This window comes from Mesoplodon mirus (assembly GCF_964341445.2).
Source record: "Mesoplodon mirus genome assembly, chromosome: 8".
NCBI classification, from domain to species: domain Eukaryota; kingdom Metazoa; phylum Chordata; class Mammalia; order Artiodactyla; family Ziphiidae; genus Mesoplodon; species Mesoplodon mirus.
The window spans coordinates 61235096-61258579 of record NC_138984.1 but is presented as its reverse complement, the minus strand read 5'-3'; the positions used below and the strand labels follow the sequence as shown (position 1 = coordinate 61258579).

At 35.5% G+C, this 23484-nt stretch overlaps 1 protein-coding gene across 10 annotated transcripts in view; it reads left to right on the top strand.

The window, feature by feature from the left end:
* GTDC1 (glycosyltransferase like domain containing 1) overlaps positions 1 to 23484 on the top strand; it is a 379830-nt gene that overhangs the window by 113108 nt on the left and 243238 nt on the right. Inside the window, exon 2 of one of the 10 annotated variants that reach the window (XM_082630948.1) lies at positions 21826 to 22038. The exons of the other annotated variants lie outside the window; for them this stretch is intronic. Within the exon in view, the coding sequence (XP_082487074.1) occupies positions 21920 to 22038 (119 nt within the window). The 5' untranslated portion in view covers positions 21826 to 21919. The remainder of the gene's footprint in view (positions 1 to 21825; positions 22039 to 23484) is intronic. 10 annotated transcript variants of the gene reach the window in all.

The window sequence follows — 23484 nt, the reverse complement described above, 5'->3', positions numbered from 1 at the left end:
TCAGAATGTCATGATTATATCTGCCTTTTCAAAGAGAAGGTGCTTGACCTTTGTGTTAGCTATCTGTCTCTATAGGGCATGGAACATAAGACATGTACACTAAATACTGAATATGTTACTATAGACCTCACACAGAAGAGTCAGGACTGCAAAGAGGGTAGCATTCATTAAAGAAGTACAGAGGAGGGAGTTTAATCCTCATTCAGGAAATTCTGAGGTAGACCTCCTGAGAAGATGTTAGAGATTTTAAAAGATAGAGGTGAAGTGGAAGAGTGCTGTAGAAGAAAGAAGTGTTTTGAACAAAGGTATTAATGCAGGAAAATTGGGAAATGTTTGGAAATCTCTAAAATCTTGGTTTAGCACGAACATATTCTGAGTTAGGAGGAGTTGTGGGCCATCAGGTTGGGAGGATAAGGCAGATTTTGTCTAGTTCATGAACATTCTTGAATTCAAGGTTAAGAATTTAGGGATCTTTTGCTTTAGGTTATGAGTATCCTTTGATGGCTCTATTACTCAGGACCCTTATTAGTTGCACATGATAGACCCCAATTCAAAATCAGTTAAACATAAGGGAAAATGTATTGGCTCATATAACTGAAAGTCCTAGAGTGGTTGACTCCAGGCAAAGCTGGATCCAGTGATTAGGCCTCTTGTTTTCTTGACTCTGCTTTCCTCTGGTTTGGCTCTCTCCAAATGGATGTCTCCCAGAGCTAAGTCTATATCTCACCAGCTTAGTTACCCTATCTGAAAGAGTGTACCACTCTTGGCAGTTGTAGCCAAAGTCCCAGATTGAGTGAAAGCACTTTTTTTTTTTTTTAATCTTATGGTCTTTGAACTTACTACTGTGACAAAGGCATCTAATGTCATAATTGGCCAGTCCAGTGTCACATGGGCACTTTGGGGTCGACCTCGTCCAAACCTTGTGAACGGAGTGCAAGAGAGCAAAAGGAAAATTGCATTGCTGTTATTTGAAATTACACTGCTTTGATTTGAACAATGTTTTGCAGGTAAAACACAGTGAGTATTGCAGTCAAACATGGGAGTGAGGTAAGGAAAACTGCACAGGACAAGTATTACAGCAGTACAGGATGGAGACCATGGATGAGGGTAGAGGTGGCCATTGGATTCTTAACATCTAATATAGAAATAGTGAGATTCTGAATGCGAATAATGATAGTAGGAATGGTAGATGGTAAAGGAATTAGCAATATGAATGAAATTTATGTTGTTTGCATTTCACTAGTTATAAAATTTGTCTAGGAGCCGAATTGAAAGTTACCTTTATCCTGTCTATGAAAAAAGAATTTGGTGTACAAATTAATTTAGGCAGAAGCAAGGAGATCACAGTTAAACTACTTTAGTAGTTATAATTATTTTAAAAATAGCTATGCCAATTGTAAATCATTCATATTCACTCATTAAATTGGATCAGTGGGTTTACTTTGGCAGCATTTTAAGTTACTCCACATACTTCACTGTAGCAAAACTTCCTTTTCTTTAAGGAATTAATGTAACACTGCATCTTTTCTCTGTGTAAATAAAATTTATAATATATATTATGTATACATGTATATGTGTGTATATGTACATATTATCCAAACATACACATAATCAATAAGTGATTCATTACTTGGTATTAACTTCTCAAACTTAGCACTCCCCCCTCAAAAAAAGGGGAAAGTCACGTATTAAGTGCATCTCTAGAGTTCTTATTTTATGCTAGATCCCAAAGTAAAAATTAATGAGTGAAATTTGTGGTTGCCACTCTACTTAGTATTCAGTTCAGAAAAGCCAGTCTCTTCCTCAGTGGTCTGGACTGGTAAGGCATATGTTTGAAGAACACACACTGTGTGCCAGACACAAATGATAAAAGAGTAAATAAGGTAGTGCACTTTAGGAACTGAGTCTCTTCTCTTGGATATAGTTCTATTCCTTTTATTATTTTTTTCCAGCACTTTTTGCACAATGTTCACTTGAATCAGCCTTTCTAAAGCCATCAGATACTAATAGGTTTCTAGGGAAATTTCCCACACTTGGTAACCTGTCTTTCCCTATAGTAATAGAGCTGAAGTATAGGGGATTTTTAGGCCACGGTTTGTTTCACTGTGTATCCAGTGTTGATACAGATATTTGTTTGTATATGAACTGTTTTGGTGATTTTCAGAAAATGAAAGTGGCTAAGAATGTGAACTAGTTTTTGTCACTGTTTTTTTTTTTTTTTTGGTTTTTTTTTGACTCAATCATAAGCTTAAATAAAATGAAAAAAATTTCATGAAATCCAGTTATATTAAAGGCATATGTTACTTGTATATTGTGTGTGTCTGTGTGTATGTAGCATTTGTATTGTAGAGTTTCTCATTCAGAGGTAGTGATTCTTAGCTTTCATTTTATAGCATTGCTTAGTGTCTTCAATTTTCTCAAAGGAGATTTTTAAAACAGAAAAACATCAACTCGCTCTTATTGAAAAAATACTTTTCTATACCATTTTATAAGAAGATTGCTGCCAGGAATTCAAGTAATAGCACAGTGCCATTATTACAAAGGTTTAGGAATCCTTGACTCTTGCAATTGGTGGAAACGAAGAGATTATGACTCAGGGGCTCATAAAGAGTGATTAGGAGGACTATGCAATCATTTTAGTAGTAGTAGTATTTTTATTTTTCTAAGTGTTCAAAAATATTTCATGACATTCATATTTTATTTGCAGTATTTTTTGAAAAATGTAAGAGAAGTAAGAGAAGCAGAGGTTAAGAATCGAGGACTTATTAGCTCTGAAATTGGAGTATTGAGTATTTAGTATGTAAGTAGAGTTTATGTGAGTAATCTTTTTTTTTTGGTCTGATTTTGGTATTTAGAACTGGGAGTAGAAAAAAGAAGACACACATACATATTCACACAAGAAGGAGAAACAGTGGCGGTTTTAGATTTGAAGTACCTGAAAAACATTCAGGCTTCTGGAAACATGATCTTTATATTTGCCTTCTTTCAATCAGTTTTATTTTAGATAAAATGCTGGCTGATGGTAGTGGTCCACTTGAACAGTGTTGAGTTTTCTTTATTTTTTTTTTCCTTGGAAAAAAGCTCCCAGAAAACTTTTGTCCTTTAATATGTTCAACATACATATGTTTTACATGTATTAACTAGTATTAAAAATGCAGTTTCTAATTAGATGTCTAAATCTGAGAGGAGTTGTGGTGAGCACCAGCCTCTTAGAATTACTGAAAAAGAAAGTTTTGATGAACAGGGTTTTCTTTTTGGCTATTGCATCCTTCAGCCTGCTCTGGCCCCAGAAACTATTATGTTCTAGGATTTCTAATGCATATTGTCGGTTCTGGTGATAAACCCTTAAGATATTGATTATATCAAAACTTGGAGAATTCAGAATATTTACATTCTGTTATGACCTGTTCTATATTACAGCAAAAAAGTTAGTATTTCTGTTATTAAGGATTTAGGCTTTAGATGAGCATCAGTAGTTATAAACTTGGTAGGTCTTAGGTTTTAGAAAAATTGTTGAAAATCTCTAAAGTAATACTGCAACCTGGCTTTGTTTGGTATTTTTGTTTTACATTTTAAAATGGGGGGGCGGTGACAGGGAAATCCCTTCTCTCCAAATTTGTATGAGTCACCTGAAGCCTTCCTTCTAATAGAGTTTAATGACATGGTGCCATTTGAATCAGTATTTCCACATTTGCAATTTAGAATATTCAGTTTGAACTCATCAGCATTCATTTTCATTTCTGTTTTACTTTTCAATTTGTCATACAGTTTTTTTTTCTTTTTTCCAGCTGGTAAGCACATCAAACCAAGAATGACTTCTTTTTTCATAGACATGGAGTGTCAGTTGTTCTCTCACTTATTTTGTCTTGCTGGCTAATGTGGTATTTGTTCACAGCTCCAAACCACAGATTAGACACATAGATATTGACTAATCCTGACTTACAAATATTAGCCATACAATGTGAATTCCTTCAATGTTTGGGCATCCCTAATAATGGGTTTTAATTTTCTCTTTGTACCTATTAGACATATTGTTAGATAGTAGCTGTGAGGGAGCAGGAGAGAGCACTGGACTGGAAGCCAGAGGAGCTGAATTAAAGGCCCAGTTTAGCCACTCAGACTCTAAGGGCAGATCACCATTCTTTTGTATCTTCATCTGCAAAATGGTGAAAAGAAAAAATAATACCCTGCCCATTTATCTTCAGGGTTTGTTATGAGGATCAAATGAGATAATAATGTTCGAAGAATATTTTGTAAACTGAAGAGTAAGATGCTATCGTGAAGTTAGAATTTGTGCTCTTCTTTTATGTAACTCATTTGCTCTGAGATTTTTATTTTTAGGTTATTAATTTCTAGCCTTTAGTTTATCTCTTTTAAAATGTAAATAGAAGAGATGGCGTGGAATTAATACTTAAATAAAAAAATAATGTTTAAAGAGTGTTTGGCCCACAGCTACAATATGCTGCTGTGTTTGTTCTTCAGTACATGTGGTTCATAGTGATTAGAAGAAATGATAGTGTGGATGTCATTCACAGATTTTTGGTTTCTGTTTAACTTATTTCAGTTCTGATATCACTTTTGAGTTATAGTTAAACAGCAATAAGTAAATAATTATTTTATTATTTAATAAATAATTTAATAAATAATAATAGTGGGTAGTAATAAGGAATGAAAATAGTGGTCATATATTTCTGCAATTAGAAAAAGTGAATTAATAATTCACAGTTTATTCATTTTCTTCAACTAACATTTGTGTAATGACTTCTATTTTGTAAGGTACTTTCCTAGGTACTTGATTTGAAAGTGTGTAAAAAAAATGCTGTGTTTATGAAAAAGGTAAAATGGAGGGTGGCTAAATTGCACCCTTATCTAGTAAAGACTAAATAAAGTATTAAAGAGAAAAAAAGGTGTACATTTGTCTCATGGATCTGAAGGTTTTGACAATACTGGTTGCTATTTTTTTTTTTTTAAAGAAAAGCAGCACTTCATACCTATGATAAAATGACTGTAATTTTCTAACACAAAGTAGTTATTTCACATATACAGTATCATCTCTTTGTTTAAACCCCGAAGAAAAGAATTATGTGAATGCCTGAACATGTAGAAATGTCTCACTTTAATTTTAATGAAAGAATAACAGCTGAAAATCCTAACTGCCAAAAATATTTGTTAAACGGAAATAAATGTTCAAATATATTTTCTTCGAGTTGATGTGAATTTTAGTAAACATACCAAGTTTCTTTTCTTGTTCACAATAGAAATGGCCATTTCAGATCAGCTGTGTCACTGGCCACCACATCAGTGCAGATTATTTAGCTGGAATATATCTTTAAAACTTGTTATAAATGTGCTTGAAAGCTTTTTATTAGTAGGTAAAATTTTTGAAGAGACCTTATGTATATTAGTTTTGCTTTTTTTCTTTTTTCTGTAGAAATAGGCTTTCTTTATTTCTTTCAAAAACCTCTGAATACACTTCTACCTTTGCTAATTGGGGCTGAAGATAAAATATACTTCAGGTGAATTGGAGAAATACGTTTGCCCAGCTTGTTGCAGAGAGAGAGACCTAACCTGCTCATTTGATTTCCTTCCCTTTTTTAGACATTCTATTTATGTTATTTCTTATACCTGTAAAGAGTTAAATAAGCAAAACTAAACACTCTTAACTACTCAAATCCTGCTCCCCACTTACCCCCTTCCAGACCATTCTAAATCTTTCATCCATTTTTTTTGCCCTTCACCTTCAGTATTTTACAGAGCAACTCATTAAGTAACAAACAATTCTGAATAAGCTATTAATAATGTTTTACTTTTTGTCACTGCTAAGCAGTGTTACCTGTTCAGTTAAACTTGGACAGGATTAATAATAGTGAGGAAGTGGTCATTCTGTGAGTGGATCCGTGGATGAGAGGAAAAACAAAAAAATTTGTAAAGTAACAGATAATTAACTCATGGATTTTTGAGCAGCTGAAATTCAAAAGCAAATATGTTAGGGTGATTTTGGTATCTTATGATATTTAATATTGCCCATTTCTTGAAGTTTTATAAGCAAAGGTCATCATAAATTTGTGCAGGAAATATTTTATTATTATTTCTAAGTTCCCTGAGGGCAGAGGCTTTGTTTTTTTTCACAACTATTCCCAAGGTCTAATTCTCTTAGTGTTCAGTAAATATTTGTTGGATGAATGAATAAATAATACTAAGAAATATCAATAAAATTCATAAGATATATAATCTTTGCTATGTGCAATATTCCAGTTGTATTTATTTACGGATAAGAGATACACAGAAAAACAATGCTAGCTGGATTTGTAGCATATAAGACATTATTTAGCAGTTGCTTTACATGCTTTGCAAGGTTATACATCCTATTTTCTTTTTCTTCTTTCTTCCTTGCTCTACCCATTATACTGCCCTGCATGTAGTAGCTGCTCAATACTTTTTAAAATGTTTTATGAGTACAGTGATTTACTTTAGTTGAAATACTTCATGCTTGTTATATAATTACCTGTTTAGTACAGTGGAGAAGGTGGCTGTTTTAGTGGTTTTTACGTTTCTCTTTTGGATTCTTTTTCAAGTGCCAAAAGATGTAGCTGTAATGAGTTTGAAGCACACGAGGCAGAACTTAAAATGATAAATAGAAGCTATAAAATGGAAATACTGAGACTTTCCTTTTACCAGGATACAGTGGCAATATGCAGAAAATGGTTACTGGTATTTAGTTTATTAGCAGGAAAACTTAAGTTGGGGGAATACAAATGCAATGCAGAAAAAAGGTTTCATTAGACATGAACTTCCTATAAGCTGTTAAAACCCAGGACCTTTTTGGAAGTGTACAGATTATGATGACAGAAGAGAACAGTGGAGGAACAATACTGATTTATAATCCCTGGAGGTTTACCTGTTGACTTGGCAGTGATGCCAGTTTACATGGTTTACTTTCTAGAAATAGTTTATCCCTGTTTTTTTCAGGTAGTATTGCTTGACCTTTGTAGCCCTTTTGAGCATTTTCAGCCATTCCATAGAAGGCTACCCTCCTAGCTCTTCCTCTTTGTATTTTAATTATTTACCATATTCCTTCCACATCACTAAAAACTTTACTTTTATCATTGTCTAGTTTTTGGAAATGTTGTCAATTTGGCCATCCTCTTGTCCATTGTTCTCTAGTAAATGTCTTTCTTGTCAAAGAAAACCCTGAATATCTTTCAATTCAGTTCAATATGCAGTTGACCCTTAACAACTCGGGGTTACCCCCTGCAACTTGAAAATCTGAGATAACTTTACAGTTGGCCCTCCATCTCTGCAATTCCACACCCAAGGATTCAGCTAACCGAGCATCAAGTATTACTTACTTTTGTACATATTTATTGAAAAATAATTCACTTATAAGCGGGCCCATGCAGTTCAAACTCGTGTTGTTCAAGAGTCAACTGTGCTATATTTCTGTGTTTTCTGCCTTTTATAATCATCTATTTATCACTTAACTGGAGTAAATTAGGATTGTTATCAATGGCATTCTCAGTGGCAAATTTAATATTTTTCCCCCTTACTTCTCTCAGCCCTTTCTTGCTTTTGAGTCCTTTAACCACTCTCTCTTTCTTGGCATTAATTTTGACCTCAGCTTGAGGGGCAGAAACCTTCTTGACCTCTTTTAGGTTACTCTGATTAGTTATTATTTCGTACTCTGATGTCATTTCTGCTTTCCACTACTTTTAAATTACAGCACTGTCCTATGTCTTGTTGTAAACCTTTTGTTTGACTGCCAGTTATTTTTCCAACAAACAAATTCTTACTCATATCGTTAAGGAATGATTGCCTGGTCCTTTCCTTGTGATGATACTATCCATCTTAAGTATACTCTCCATTTTGGTCAAGATAATTTGCTTACTATAGGCACATTGCATATCCTATTTTTGATTTGAATGAGTGGCCACATTATGGAAAAATTTAAACATATACAAAAGTAGAGGGAATAATGAACCTATTTACCCTTTAACAATTATAAATAAACGGCCAATCTGATTCTATCTGAACTCCTCCTAGCTCTTTCCCACTCCATATTTATTATTTTTTTTTTTGCTGAGCTGCACAGCATGTGGGATCTTAGTTCCCCGACCAGGGTTCGAACCCATGTCCCCTGCATTGGAAGCACAGAGTCCTAACCACTCGGAGCACCAGGGAAGTCTCCCACTCCACATTTTATTGAAGCAAATTCCTGACATTCCATTTATAGGCCTACATATTTCATTGTGTATCTCTAAATGATAAAATCTCTTAAAAATAAAACATCACTGTAGGGTGATACCATTATCACCCTAATAAATCCTAAGTAATTACTCAGTATCATTAAATATTTCTTAACCTTAAAATACTGTATTTACTGTAAAACAGGACCCTCTTATGTGATAAAGAGGAGAGAAAGCAATTTCCCAGGGCCTAGAGCATGCTCAGGATGCTATGTACTAAATGGCTGCCCAGTAGAAGCTTCCTTTTTGCCCAGAGAGCTGAAGTCTGGTGCTTCTTATTTGAGAAATGATTGGTGTTGATTTAGTGGCTCACTTAGTATCTTTAATGCTTTGTACTCACTTAACTTTTTATTCCTACATCTTATCGGTTGCATTGCAGTGTATAAATAGTGCCCTCTGGAGTTGTGAGAACAAAGCCTGCGCTGCCATGCCGGGGCAGCCCTGTCTGTAGAGGGGCCCTGGGCATCAACATTTATATTTAAATATCCTGCAAGTCTTTCTAAAGTGCAACTGGGGTTGGGAATGCTGGTCTAAAATATACTGTCTGGGCTTAGTACAAATAATAGTATTATCTATTATACTTTATCTTCAGCAGTTCAAGATTTTAAGTATAAATATAACTCAGTAATTCTCTTAGCTTTGTTTCACTTGCTGGGTATTTCCTTTCTTTTTGTTTTTTTACTTTTAAGGGATAATTATAGTAGTATGAAACATTCTGTCCACATAAAAGCTTATTGAAGAGGTTAAATGTTCTTGCTAACTAAAGAAAACACTAATTGGACAGATTGTTGTTTTGTATTAATTTTAATTATTTTTTAATCAGAGCACAAAAATTTTTTTTAGGAATGCTGCTGTTTTACACTTTTTTTATTTTCACTACTTGAGCAATTTAAATAGATAATTTTTTTTTTTGAATAGTTGATTTTGCTTGGTCTGTAGTTGGGACAGAGACAGGATGTAATAATTCTTGCAGTGTCATAAAGTTTATAACCCTCAGTCCATATCCATACCTTACCTACCCCTAAATCATCTATGTTTCTATCTCTGTGTGTACATATATGTATAATTATGACATTTACCATTTACAAAAGTATTCATAATGTCATTAATTTTCTTTTCACTCTTGTGTGGTAGATTAATATGTATGTCAAACCTTACTTTCTAGGAAAGGAAACTTCAGAAGTCAAATGGTTTGTTTTCAAAAATCAAATTAGTAAATTAGAGTTGGTTATGATAATAGCCTGTAGTTTATCCTGTTCAAAAACACTACTTTTCAATGTCATGAAAGCTTAAATTTAAAAAAAATATTAGGTGTTACCAGTCCTTTGGTTTCACTAAAATAACATATTTCTTGGAATTCTTTTAATAACTTTTTTTATTTGCCTGGCTATCTCTCATTGTACTGATGTGACCAGCTATATTAATTTCTTAAGGTTTCTGTAACAACAGAATTTATTCTGTCACAGTTGTTGAGGCTAGAAGTCCAAAATCAGTGTTGGCAAGACTTGCCTCCTCTGAAAGTTCTAGGGAAGAATCTTTTCTTGCCTCTGCCTAGCTTCTGGTGGCTCCCCGCAATCTTGGGCATTTCTTGGCTTGTAGGTGCATCACTCCAATCTTTGCCTCTGTTGTCACATGACCTTCTTCCCTGTGTATATCTCTTTGTGTCCCTTCCCCTTTTTATAAGGACAGAAGTCATTGGCTATAGAGCCCGTACTAATCTAGTATGACCTCATCTTAACTTGAATACCAGGGGTTAGGACTTGAATATCTTTTTGGACAACACAGTTCAACCCACTACACCAGCATCCTTAAATTCACTATGTCATATGGTGCCTGTTACAGTCTAGGCTTTTAGTAAATTTTTGTTAAATAAAGGACTACCTGGTACCATCATGTACATATAATAAGCCATAATATAGTCATTCATTCTGGAATCATTGCAGTAAGAAATTATATGGTCCCTTCCCTCCATAAGAAAGTGTGATGTATTATCTTCAGTTTGTTGGTAAAAGCAACAAAAAAGTTTCCGTGACTTAACTATAATCACATAGGTAGTTGTCCACGGGGTACTATGGACAAAATGTTAATTATTTGCCTCCCGTTATAGAGTCTTCTGTGATACTACTTTTTTCCTTACTAATTAGTGTTTTTAGATATTAACGCCTGACATTGAGATAATATGACAGATATTAACATAGTTAAGACTTTAAAGCTCTTCTAATCAAACTACTGTCATTTTATAGCTGAGGAAACAGAGGTCTGGAAAGGTTAAGTGAGCTGTCGAAAACAAGGGGTAGGTGATGACATTTCTGGGTGGGTCCTGAGTGTTTAGTATTGAATTCTGTAATGTGAATCTAATGTGGCAAATTTGATAGCACCTAGAGGACTATCAATGAAAATAGTCCTCTGTTTTCATTGATAGTCCTGTTACTGATGAAAATCAATAACAGGCTGGAAAATAAATACTGGAAGAATTGGAAATAATTTAGAGGCAAAGGTAAGGGATGATTTAATGAATCAGTAATGTTCTCTTGCTACTGAAGACAAATGGAGAAAAACAGGCTCAAACAAGAGATGCAGATTCAGGTTTGTTTTCCAGCTGGAAAGTGTGACAGTGGGATTGTTAAGAATTGTCCTGGGGCATTTGAAGAGGAATGAACTCTGCCCTCCTCATTCAAAACAAAATGAAAACAAAACCCACGCAGATCCACTTACTAGTTTGGTCTTACCTGGAAACTTCATTTTTTTTCAGATCCACTTGTTTTCATATTTTGCTTCTTGACTCAGTCCACTTCAGTGCTTCCTCCTCAGAATGCAACTTTAAATTTATTTTACAAGGAGAGACTTCTACCCGCTACCATCACAATCTCTGAAATCCTTGAACCTATGGCTTGTCAGTGCCTGGTTTTTATATCTGTTCCCTATGAAACAGGACATGATGTAAATGGTGTTTCTTAAATCTCCGATCTTCAGATTACAACATAATATTCATACATCAAACTTCCTATAGATACATCAAGGTTTTGTTTCTTCAGTAGGATCCTTGATGCCTTCTAACAGCTGAGGGTAGAAGGAATAATTCAGCACTCCTCCCAGCTTTATTGATTCATCCTCTTCTGGGTTTCGGCATGGCTTAGGGCAATTGATGGATTTTCTAGCTGTGAATGAGCATCCTGTCTCAACTGATCTGAATACCCTGTTGAATAGGTTCTCTGACTGACTTTTCTCCTTTATTGGTTGCTCTGGCAAAATTATGCTGCCTACCTGCAACTTGTATATAACTATATGCTCTTTTCCACCAACATCTTTCTTTTGTCTACAGTCTTCTCTTTTGACAAATATAAGCTCACAGGTTTTTGTTTTACTTTATTTTAAATATTAAAATATAATCTAACCTCTTTTCTCCCATGGGCTTTTACAAACTCTCTGAAACCAAAAACAAATAATTAAGTCTTGCTTATTAGTGGCTGTACATACAAGTGGCTTTCCTTGGCTTGGAAAGGAAGACAGTTCAGTTGGCAATCAAAGTCTTTAAAGCTGCCTATTCTTGTTGCACCCAGTCAGAATTTCTTAACACCAACCAGTGTTTAAAATTTCAAGGCAGTGGCTCTGGTGACTTCAGGGGAGAATGGTTATCAGCACTCTTTCTGGTTGTCAAACAGGGTAGCCATTGCCTGTGTTTCGGATAAATTAAGGAAGAAGTGGACATGATGGAATAATATGAGCCAATTCGAAATACCAAGTATCTAGCTGTGTGTCTGATGGAAAAGTTAGAGAAATTCTGCATTACTTGATTCTACTTTGTAGGGTGTCAGCATTGATTTTCTCTTTAAAATAACAACTAATCAAGAGTTATGCAGACCCCCAGTGGATGATTATGAAACATATCAATACAGAACCATGTATGGCCTAATATATTTACCCTCAGTGTTGCCATTTATTAGCTGTACCATTTCTGGGAAATTGCTTAACTTTTGTGAGCCTCAATTTTCTTGTCTCTTAAAATGGGACTAATAATAATGAAGTGGTATTGTGAAGATGAAATTAAACCAAATGAGATAATGTATGTAGGAGCCCAACATAGTACCTGGCACAATGTGAGTGCCTCATAAATAGTGGAGTACTTCTTCTTCTTTTTTTTTTTTTTTTTAAATTAATTGCTAGTGGGAAGCAGCCACATAGCACAGGGAGATCAGCTTGGTGCTTTGTGACCACCTAGAGGGGTGGGATAGGGAGGGTGGGAGGGAGATGCAAGAGGGAGGGGATATGGGGATATATGTATATGTATAGCTGATTCACTTTGTTATACAGCAGCAACTAACACAACAATGTAAAGCAATTATACTCCAATAAAGATGTTAAAAAATTTATTTATTTTAGGCTGCATTGGGTCTTTGTTGCTGTGCGTGGGCTTTCTCTAGTTGCGACCAGCGGGGGCTACTCTTTGTTGCGGTGCGCGGGCTTTGCATTGTGGTGACTTCTCTTGTTACAGAGCACAGGCTCTCAGCGTGCGGACTTCAGTAGTTGTGGCTCGCAGGCTCTAGAGTGCAGGCTCAGTAGTTGTGGCGCACGGGCTTAGTTGCTCTACGGCATGTGGGATCTTCCTGGACCAGGGATCGAACCTGTGTCCCCTGCATTGGCAGGCGGATTCTTAACCACTGCACCACCAGGAAAGTTCGTAGAGTACTTCTTTTTTTTATTTTTTATGGTACTCGGGCTTCTCACTGCTGCGGCCCCTCCCGTTGCGGAACAGGCTCCAGACGCGCAGGCTCAGCAGCCATGGCCCACGGGCCGAGCCGCTCTGTGGCATGTGGGATCCTCCCGGACCAGGGCATGAACCCGTGTCCCCTGCATCGGCAGGCGGACTCTCAACCACTGCGCCACCAGGGAAGTCCCTCGTAGAGTACTTCTTTATGTCTGTTTAGGGCTGTACAATTTTCTCACATACTGTATCACCCCATCTTTCAAATGAAACTCTGAAGCTGTCAGGAAGGCTGGTGATAGCGTCATTCTTGAATATGAGAAATTTAAGTTTCAGAATGATTAGTTTAGTATCATATGGCTATTTATACTTAGGTTTTCTGATTCCTAGACCAGAAGCATTGGTCTTTTTCCCCGCTTTATTTAAACGTCTAACTTATTCATTCCCTTATTTAAGCTTGTAGCTATAGGTATAAGGGGTTAAGAGAGCCAGTGCTTTAATGGAATTCTTGGTGCTTTTAAGTCTGTATGCAAATGACATAGCCTACTTAAAGGGCTTTGGAAAATAATTTAAAATGCTAAACAAACATATAAAATTGAATGTTTCTTTTAATTATTTTAAGTTATTGCATTTATTCTCTTAATAGTCACATTTTCTTTACTTGGTGGTAAATTAGAAACATCTAAAAAACAATCAGTTCCAAAAAAGAAAAGAACTTCCTGTAGCCATTTTTCTGTTCTAATTACTGTATTAGCCTTGTTCAAATATTCTCTTAATAGCAAATTCTGTATTGCTCCTAAGGCTTTTGTTGAAGAATTCCTGAGAATTATAGCTCCCTATTTTTTGTTGGAGGAGCTAATTTTATTAACATGTGGCAATTAAACTGACACTAGGAATTACGAGCAGATAATGTGGGGCATTGCGAAATTATCTTTTTTTTTAAAGTTCAGTGAAAGAAAACATTTCCAATAATTGTTAACAACTGTAGAAAATCCTGTGAAAAATTGTTGGAAAGTACTCCACTCTTCTACCATACCTGGGATTTAAAAAAAAGAAAGATTGGATTACTTAGTGCAGTATACTCACTCTACCTCTGTAAACTTCCTTCAATTTAAAGAACTTGGGCAGGTGTTATTAATAAAAAGTAATAATAAAAAACCCCTTCTATTTTAAATAAGGATGCTATTCTGCCAGCTTTTAAACTCACACATACTCTCTAACTTATCCCAGCTTTTGCTCATCTGGTCTGTAAATGGCTCCTTTCATGTGGTCAGCCCACGAGTCGTGCGTACTGCCGCTCAATCACGCTGCTATACGTCGCCATCATGAGGGTGGTTTGCATGATTTGCATTTCCTGTACTGTTTGAGCTTCAATGAGCTCCAAGCGCCACGTATGAAGAAACCACTGCCAAATAATGCAATGATTTTAGTCGAACCAGATGAGCTTGTGCTGGAGTCAGGCTACCAAGTGGAGTGGGGAGGGGAAGGGGTGTTGCCAGGATTTCCTGTTAAAAAAGGATTCCTCAAGATGTCCATACATGCAAGATGTGAATTTCTTAGCAAATCTGGCCATAGAATATAAGAAGGTTACTTTGGGAAGATAGGGCTGAAGTGCTGTGATGAACAACCATATATATGTTACTCTTAGAAAATTCAGTGTTTTAGATCTTAGTATTACATCATGCTGCCAATGTAATTATTTATTGTGACAATAATAGATTTTGATGACATTAATTTTCTAACCATACAGAGATAAATTTAGTCAAAATTAAATTAAAGGCATTGATTACTTGTCCCCTTGTCCTGTAAAAGAAAGCTTGTATTTTATTTAAAAAATGATCAATAAATGCTGTCGCACAACTATTACAGAAATGGCATAGTAGTGGGCCAATGAATAGCTACTAAAGTGGGGAAGGAGAAAAAAAAAAAAAACCACATGTACCAGATACTAGTCTTCATGAAAAACATAGACAGATGGGGAGACAGACCTATATGATGCCACAAATAGATGAATATCTTGTAAGCATTTCAAACAAATGTTGAAAGATCCAGTGAAATTTTAAAAGTTGGTTTAAAAGTATATCTTGTACTTATAAATAGTGTGTTTATTCTGCTCACCTGAAACCCAACCTGTAAATTGTTCACAAAATATTTTATTAATATTAAGCAAAAATAGGGCTTCCCTTGTGGTGCAGTGGTTGAGAGTCCACCTGCCGATGCAGGGGACACAGGTTCATGCCCCGGTCCGGGAAGATCCCACATGCCGCGGAGCGGCTGGGCCCGTGAGCCATGGCCTCTGAGCCTGCGCGTCTGGAGCCTGTGCTCCGCAACGGGAGAGGCCACAACAGTGAGAGGCCTGCGTACCGCAAAAAAAAAAAAAAAAAAAGCAAAAATAATGCAGACTGAAACTATATATAACGACAGAGATATTAAAAAGCATCTCAATAATAGCACTGACTGATTTTTCTTAGACTTCTTACACTCAGTTATGGTGTTATTAATACCTACAAGAAAAACTTCAGCAGTAATCCTGTTAATCATTAATTAATAATAGTCTCAAAGATTTCCCATTCTTGTATACAGACAATTGAAGGATATTCTCTTTTCCTATGTAATGTATACATCATAAAAAAATACCTGATAACTAGCTGTGGATGCTACTCTATAGTTTTTAGTTTAGTACCAGTTCACTAGATTATATCTTACCAGCTAATCAGTGTCTGTCATGCATTGCTGTACAGCAGTTTTAAGATATTCTACAGAGGAAGCTTCAAAGCCACAGGTACTTACTGAGGAACTTACTGCATATTTATTTATGTTAAGAAAAGGTATGCAAATTATGTGGATGAAAAAATAATGTATTATTATATCTAACATAAAGTGGTTTTGTATGTTGCATGTATTACGCAGTCATCTAAGCCTAAAAACATTTTCATATGATGATGATTGTAGTGTTAAAGGTCAGTCTGTACTACCTTTTTAATTCTCTTTTATATGTTCTTTGTTAATTTCCACTTTTAACACTAATCTTACTTTGATATATGACTTCATCCTTATCTAATGCTCAGTTTGGCACTATTGGATTGTTACTAGATTATCTGCCATGGGAAATCTTGAACCAGGGAGTACTTTTTTTGAAGAGCCTGAATTTGAAGGAGGAAAACTTTGCCCTCCAGAACTCTTTCAAGTATTCAACTTGATGTATTCACTGATAATATTGGAATGTTGCATCTTAAGTAATGTCATAGCTGTTATATAAATTATCAAAGTTATTACTGCTTATTTGGTAAATTAGTTTTTAGAACATTGAGCTTATTATTGGAGATTTTAGTTTTATGTAAATATACTTGAATAATGAATAATATTGTACCAACCTTTCTTTGAACATTCTTCTTGGTTACTTAGTTCCTAAGAAACTACTTTTTGAATCTAAAAATAAGTTGTATTTTTAGATGCTTAATCCCATGGGGGAAAGGAACACATTTTGCATCACTTGTCTTTAATTTATTAAACAATTCTGTAATGCACTCTGTGCAGAGATCATGAAAACCACCGGCACACATTTTTGTGACCTCACAACATAAGCTGCTCTCTTGTGGCAATCCCTGCAAATGTGTTTATAAAGATTCCACCAATAATAGTCTTGTGGCTAAATAAGAAACAGAAGCTAAAGCTAAGACCAGACAGATACCTATCGGTTTCCTTGAGTTTAATCTGATTAAAACATGGCTCTCAAAAACATTAAATACAATGTCATGTCAGAGAGGCAGTATATGATAAATATAGTTCATGACAGGAAATCATTATTAAAACAACATTACTAGTGAATCTGTTATGGAAATTTCCTTGTAATTTAGTTAAGGTCCCCCCATTTTTCACCTCCAGTGCATCACTATACTTTTCTGCTTTAATGTTAAGTATGTAATTTTCTGTTGACTGAAAGGCAGTTTTCCTACTTTTAAATACCACATGTCTTTATTGTTATCACCAACCAAACATGAACTGACTCTTCATTTCAACTAGAAAAAAACTATATGCAGAGTAAAAGAGAATCCATACTGGTCATTGGCCACCAAGACCTAAGTACCACAAACCTAAAGGTAGCAACCACCTAGCTTTTCACAAGGGCAAGCAGTTGTTTCGAGCGAGAAACATAGCAACTTGTTTGAATCCCAGATTATTAATAGCCATCTGAATTTAAAAGTAGTAATTATTTGATTTTAAAAAGTTGAGAACTTCATATCTAACATTATCAAAATTATATCCTCTCTACTGTTTGCTTTGAGGAAATACGGGTACAACGTTAGTCAATATAACCCATATATTTGTAGCTAAACTCTAAGTACTCTAATTTTTTAACAGTTCAGAAAGCATTTTTTTAAAAAATATTTTTACAAGGCAAGAGGATTATTTGGCTGACTTACATTAATGAAACATTTTGGCACACATTAAAGATTTCATCAAGCTATTACAACCACCCCCAAAAATCTTGGTTTCCATTTAAAATGTCACCAGTGTGGAAAAAATACCATCAGTCAAACTGCATATCTTCTGACTGAAGGGGAAAAAAAAAAGTATAAAAAAAAGAAACAAACAGTGAGCTTCCAGTGCATTTTTGGCTTCCCTTAAGGAATTCTGACTTAGATATGGTCAGTTATCTGTGGCCTTAAGATTATCTTTTTTTCTCTTTGTTCCATTGTATGTTTTCATCTTCACAGGAATAAATCCACTGAGCAATATTCCTAACTTTATGTTCTTCTAGTCAGACACTGGGAATGCTTCCGTTCCTGTGAGTGAGAACAGTTAAAAGAAATTATTTTTCTGAAGAAACATAGGGACCCCACTTTACAACAAAGAACTACAAAATTGCATATCATTCTTTTCTTCTCTCTTTAAAATTATTCTTAGGACTTAGTGGGAACAAAGACCCCCTTCACAGGAAACTTAAACACTAAATCCTTCTTATGAGTTTAATCCAGGAAGAGACCTATGTGCGAGTTGTGGAAACAGTACTGGGACCCTTATGCATTAAAATTTAGCCCCTTTCCAAGCAATAGGTGTGGAAAACTAAGTGGCTGTTGCCTAACTATGCTCCCTGAATTCTGTAGGTGATTCTTGTCTAGTGGTCTTAGGCCTTTCTCTGATCTCTTTTTGTATCGGGACTAATTCACCTTTGAGGTTGGCCAGGTGTCCTAACCCCCTCTGTGCTCATATAGTCATGGAGTAATGGGATGGCTTTCTACTATTAGGTACCTTTAGGAACGTTCATCTTCATTGCATCATGCACCTGGTGTAGAAAAAGATACCTAAACCACATTAGAAAATCAAGATTAAACATGAAAATATTTGGAGGTTTGGCATCGAATGTGCTAGTAGCATGCATGCAACTCTATAATAAAATCACATGCATTTTATAATACAGTTCTTTCACAGTAATACTACCTCAGTATCTTCTAAATTTCCTCATCAGTGGTTTATTTATAAGCCATGCCAGAGATCACTATAATAATAACATACTAGCCTCTCATAACCATTCTGTGTAATAGGAAAGCTAAAGTAAAGTGGCAGTGAATATTCCCCAAACAACTGTGTAAGCAAAGCATAATTATGTTCAATAAACATATATAGAAATGTACTGATAGAGATTAAGTTATTTGTGCAAATTTAGGCTACATTTAAGTGGCAGGCAGAAGAACCCGGGTTTTCTGGCTTATGTTCATTCTATTCCACTGTCAACAAAGCAATATTCTGTATTACCTGAAAATGAAAGGATTGTTTCACCCAGAAGTTACACAGGTACTTTTGCTGTCAAAGTGACCTTAATCCAGGAGAGTTTCAGTTCAGGCACTCTGGCTGGTTGAGGGTAATCTGAAAGACTGAGTGTATTTAAGTATCCCTGTTTTTCTAATTCACTTAGTCAAAATGCCAGCTTTGATGACTATTAATGAGGGAAACTGTAGGGAGATAATGTGTTCCTCTGACTCTTCCTTCTTTTTACCAGGCAGCCAGAAGTCACCAGTTAGGGAACAGGGAGAGATGTGAATGGAATACTATCCTTCTGATATGATGTGAGTCATTATGGAAAATGAGGCAAGCTTGGATCCAACTTCCTACTCCTTGTTGACTCTTCCACCTTCAATGGAGTCATCCAACCCCATTCTCTCTCCATATCTCTCTGAGGAGCATCTTAGGATTTCAGGTCCCTTTCCTTTTCTGGCTTCTGTTGTAACCAGTTCCTGTCCTATATCAGAGGATGGCTAGGGTTATTCTGTAGGGTAGATGCTGCAAACCAAAGGTACCCCAACAGGATACAAGTGTCTGGGATACCTCAGGAGAGCCTCTTTTTGTCAAGTTAAAGGAGAGAGGCTTCTATTTGCAGACAGCTGAAATGTGGAGTGAGGCACTGAACACAGATGAACAAATCAAAATAATGGTCTTCCAGGGATAGAACATGGACCAACATGCTGCATAATTTTAACCTGCATGTCCATGGTAGGAGATAGATGGGCGACAGTGATCAAAAGCAAGAAGCTAGTGTCCTCTGGAAACAGTGATCATAGAGACAGAGCTTTTTAACTCAGTAACAATATAACATTTATAAAGTGCCTCACAATTTACATATGTCTTCATGATCTCGTTTGATCCTCATAGCAACTCCTAAACAATAGGTAAGCATGAAAAATCTTCTTTTACAGATCAAGTTCAGAGAAGTTATGATTTGCCCAAGTTACCTATTAGGAAATTTCAGAGTCAAGACTTGAACCCAAGACTTCTAAATGCTTTTTTTCACCCTTACTATACCAATGCCTTTGTTTCTCAGATAAGATCCATTTTTATTCCTTCCTCTTTCTCTTTTCTCTCTCACAAAAATATATGCCGGGCACTGTGCAGGTACTGGGTGAACTGAGCTAAACAGTGTTCCCTACTTTGTGGAATTTAGTCTGCATTTCTTAGGACCTGCCAGTTGGTATGGTAGCCACATGTGGCTATTGAGTCTGTGAAATGTGGCTAGTCTGAATTGAGATATGATTATAACTGTAAAATACACATGGAATTTAAAATGTTTAGCTTCAAATAAAGAAAGCAAAATTTTTCATAATTTTGTATTTATATATTGATAATATTTTAGATATCTTGAATTAAATATATTATTAAAATTGATTTCATCTAATTTATTTTCATCTTTTCTAGGGCTACTAGAAAATCTTATTGGCTATTAGAGATTTTAAAATTACATTTATTTCTTGCATTTGTGGCACACATATTTCCATGGGATAGCAAGCTGTGACCTATGGGGAAGTCATTTCCTAGGGTACATTCAACCAGTTAGTACTTCTCTGGTTACATTTTTTACATTGAAACGTTTGGATCCTTTGAAGTTTGTCCTGTTACATCCTGGTCTGGATCCCAGTTTATTTTTTCTCTAAATGGCTACCAAATTGATTCAACACCACTTATTGGGGTGTTCATCTCTGTTTTGAGAGGCTACTTTTAGCATCATGCTAACTCCTTGTATGTATTCTGTGTATATCTGGACTTCGTCTTTTTTCCCATTGGTCTGTGTCTATGTTTGAACTAATGTTAGACTTTATATTTTTGAGATTTTAAAATATTTTTTAATGTCTGGTAGGGTTAGTTTCCATCTCCAACTGATCATCCCCTCTCCCCATCCCTGAGTTTTCTTGGCTATTGTTTTTTCATTGTCTTTATCTATGAAAGTTAGAATCCGTTTGTGTAGTTGAAAATAAACAAAAACAACCTTTTTAATTGTAACCAAGATAAGCAAACTCAAAGAAAATTGATGTCTATGTAATGTTGACTCTTCCTCTCCAAGGTGGTGACACAATTTACCATTCATTCAAGTCATTCTTGGGATGCCTTCAGTAATACTTTAACATTTTCTTCATAGAGGTTTTGCATGTTTCTTAAATTTATTCCTAGGAAATTTTATCTATGTATGTATATGCTGCTATTTATGCAGTATTTTCTTTTAATGCTTGTTATATATGTTTACATATATTTTAATAATTTTATAAACATTAATTCTGTACTCTGTAAGCTTACTAAATTCTCTAACTGTAGTAAATAGCTTTTTGGTTAATGGTCTTGAACTTTCTAATCTTATCCACAAATACTGATAAATTTACCTACTTCTTTCCAGTTGTTATACCTTTCATTTTTTTTTCTTGTCTAATTTTATTGGCTAGTTCCTGCAGTACAATGCTAAATAACAGTGGCAATAGTGAGTTTTTGTCTTCTTGCTGACTTTAATGTTTCTTCTTAAGTATGATGCTGGCTTTTGAGTTGAACTGAACATATTTTATTATAGTAAAAAAAATCATGCATTCTTATTTTAAGAACAAAAATTTTATTGAATTTAAAAAATCATGAATAGTTTTAAATTTGGTTAAGTGCCTACTCATGATTATGTGATTTTTTTTTCTTTTTAAAGTATTAAAATGATGGATCTTATTGATTTACTAATACTGAACCATGTCTATTTTTGGAAAGAGGATCACATGTTCATGATGTTTTACTCTGTTTTCATTTCTTGCTGGATTTAGTTTGCTAGTATTTTATTTCAGATTTTGGCACCTATTTTAAGTGAGCTTCACCCGTTTTTGTTACACCCACTTCATAAAAATAAAATAATTTGGAAGTTTCTCCACCCCCTATTAATACTAGTTTAAAAAGAAATGGACTTATCTAATCTTTAAAATTTTGGTAGAATTCCCCTGTGAAACCATGCAAGTTTAGTACCTTATTTTGGGGTGGGGTGGTGGTGGTGGTGGTGGTGATAGTGGTGGATTTTTGGGAGGAGCAACATTCTCTATTTCTCTTTTGGAAATCTGATTTTTGTCTGTTTGTTTTGTTTTTTAGATTCTCTACAATTGACCCTTGAACAACATGGGTTTGAACTGTGCAAGTCAACTTATATGAGGATATTTTTCAATAGTAAATTCTACAGCACTACATGGTCCTTGTTTGGTTGAATCTGAGGATGTGGAAGAACCTAGGATATGGAGGTCTGACTATAAGTTATACACAGATTAACTCCTGCATTGTTCAAGGGTCAACTGTACTTCCTCTGAGGTATTTTTTTAAAAAAGACGTTTTTTCCCCTACAAAATTGTGTGTGTGTGTGTGTGTGTGTGTGTGTGTGTGTGTAGTTCTTTTGATGTTTAGGAAGGTTTACATTTTTTCCTTATTGTCTACTTTCATAGTTATAACATTTTATGACACCCTGAGTTCTCTAATTCTTGAGATAGTATCTATTAGTTCTTTATAATGAATAATGATAAAGTTGTGTCCCCACTTTTTTGTCCATTGCTCTTTCTCTACCATCTGATTTTAACATTTTTTTTACCAATATACTTTTTAAATATGCATATACTTCTTTTGTTTGATTTATAAGCTTTCAAAAGTATCTGAACACTAACAGCTATTATGGTTAAGGCAAGAGGTGAATCTATCTCTCAAATTTCTTTTATTTTTCTTCTACAGTTGTACTATTTCTGTGAATACATGGTCAGAGCAAATACCTTTTATGTTCTGTTTTGCCACCTTAGTTCCCACATTGGTTTTGGTTTTAGTTCTGTGGTTAAATGCACTTATTGGAAGACTTTTGCTTTCAACCAATATGAAATAACAGTAACAAGATTTACTTTTCCATTGGAAACAAACAAAAAATGGACAAAATATATATGAAACCATTCAAGACACTGGACATCAATCAACAAAGGACAGTGACCCCTGAGAGAGGGCAGTGAAATGAGGTGGGCTCTATGATTACCCAAGCTTGTTTCCCTTGGAAGAGTTTCTAGTCTCTGATGCAAGGAGGAGGAATCTAGGGAGAGACTGGTAGGACCCCTGGCATTGAGGAGATAGAGGTAAGAGTCTGGTTAGATAAAAACAATGCTGAAATAGAGCTGCTCAAAGAGAGAATCCTGGAGATCTGTAGAGGGTCCCAGTTGATCATTCATCTGAGTGCAAATTGTCACATGCATGTTAGGAAACTCTCAAGGTCAAACTAAGAACCATACGAAAAAACTACAAGGAATAATGCCCATTGCTCGCAAAAGGCCAGAAATAGTGCCCGTTCCCAACAACCAAACTGGAAAACCTCATGATTCGGTCAGGGCTGTGGTCTCAATTGAGGCTCAGCTGGGGAAGGATCTGCTTCCAAACTCACATGGTTGTTGGTAGTATTCACTTTCTTGTGAGCTGTTGGAATAAGAGTTTCAGTTTCTTGCTTGCTATTTCTGAGAGGCCACCCTCATTCCTTTGCCATGTGGACTGTCCTAACATGGCTGCTTATATCCGCACATCCTGAAAAGGAGAGTCTTCTTGAAAGGCAAGATGATACAATCTTATGTAGCATACACACATACGTCCTGTCACCTTTGCTGAATTCTGTTGTTTAGAGGCAAGTAGCTGGTCCTGCCTGCGCTCAAAGGGAGGGATTACACAAGGCATACATACAAGGAGGTGGATCATGGGGGTCACTTTAGAGTCTGTTCTCTACACTAGTGTTTACAA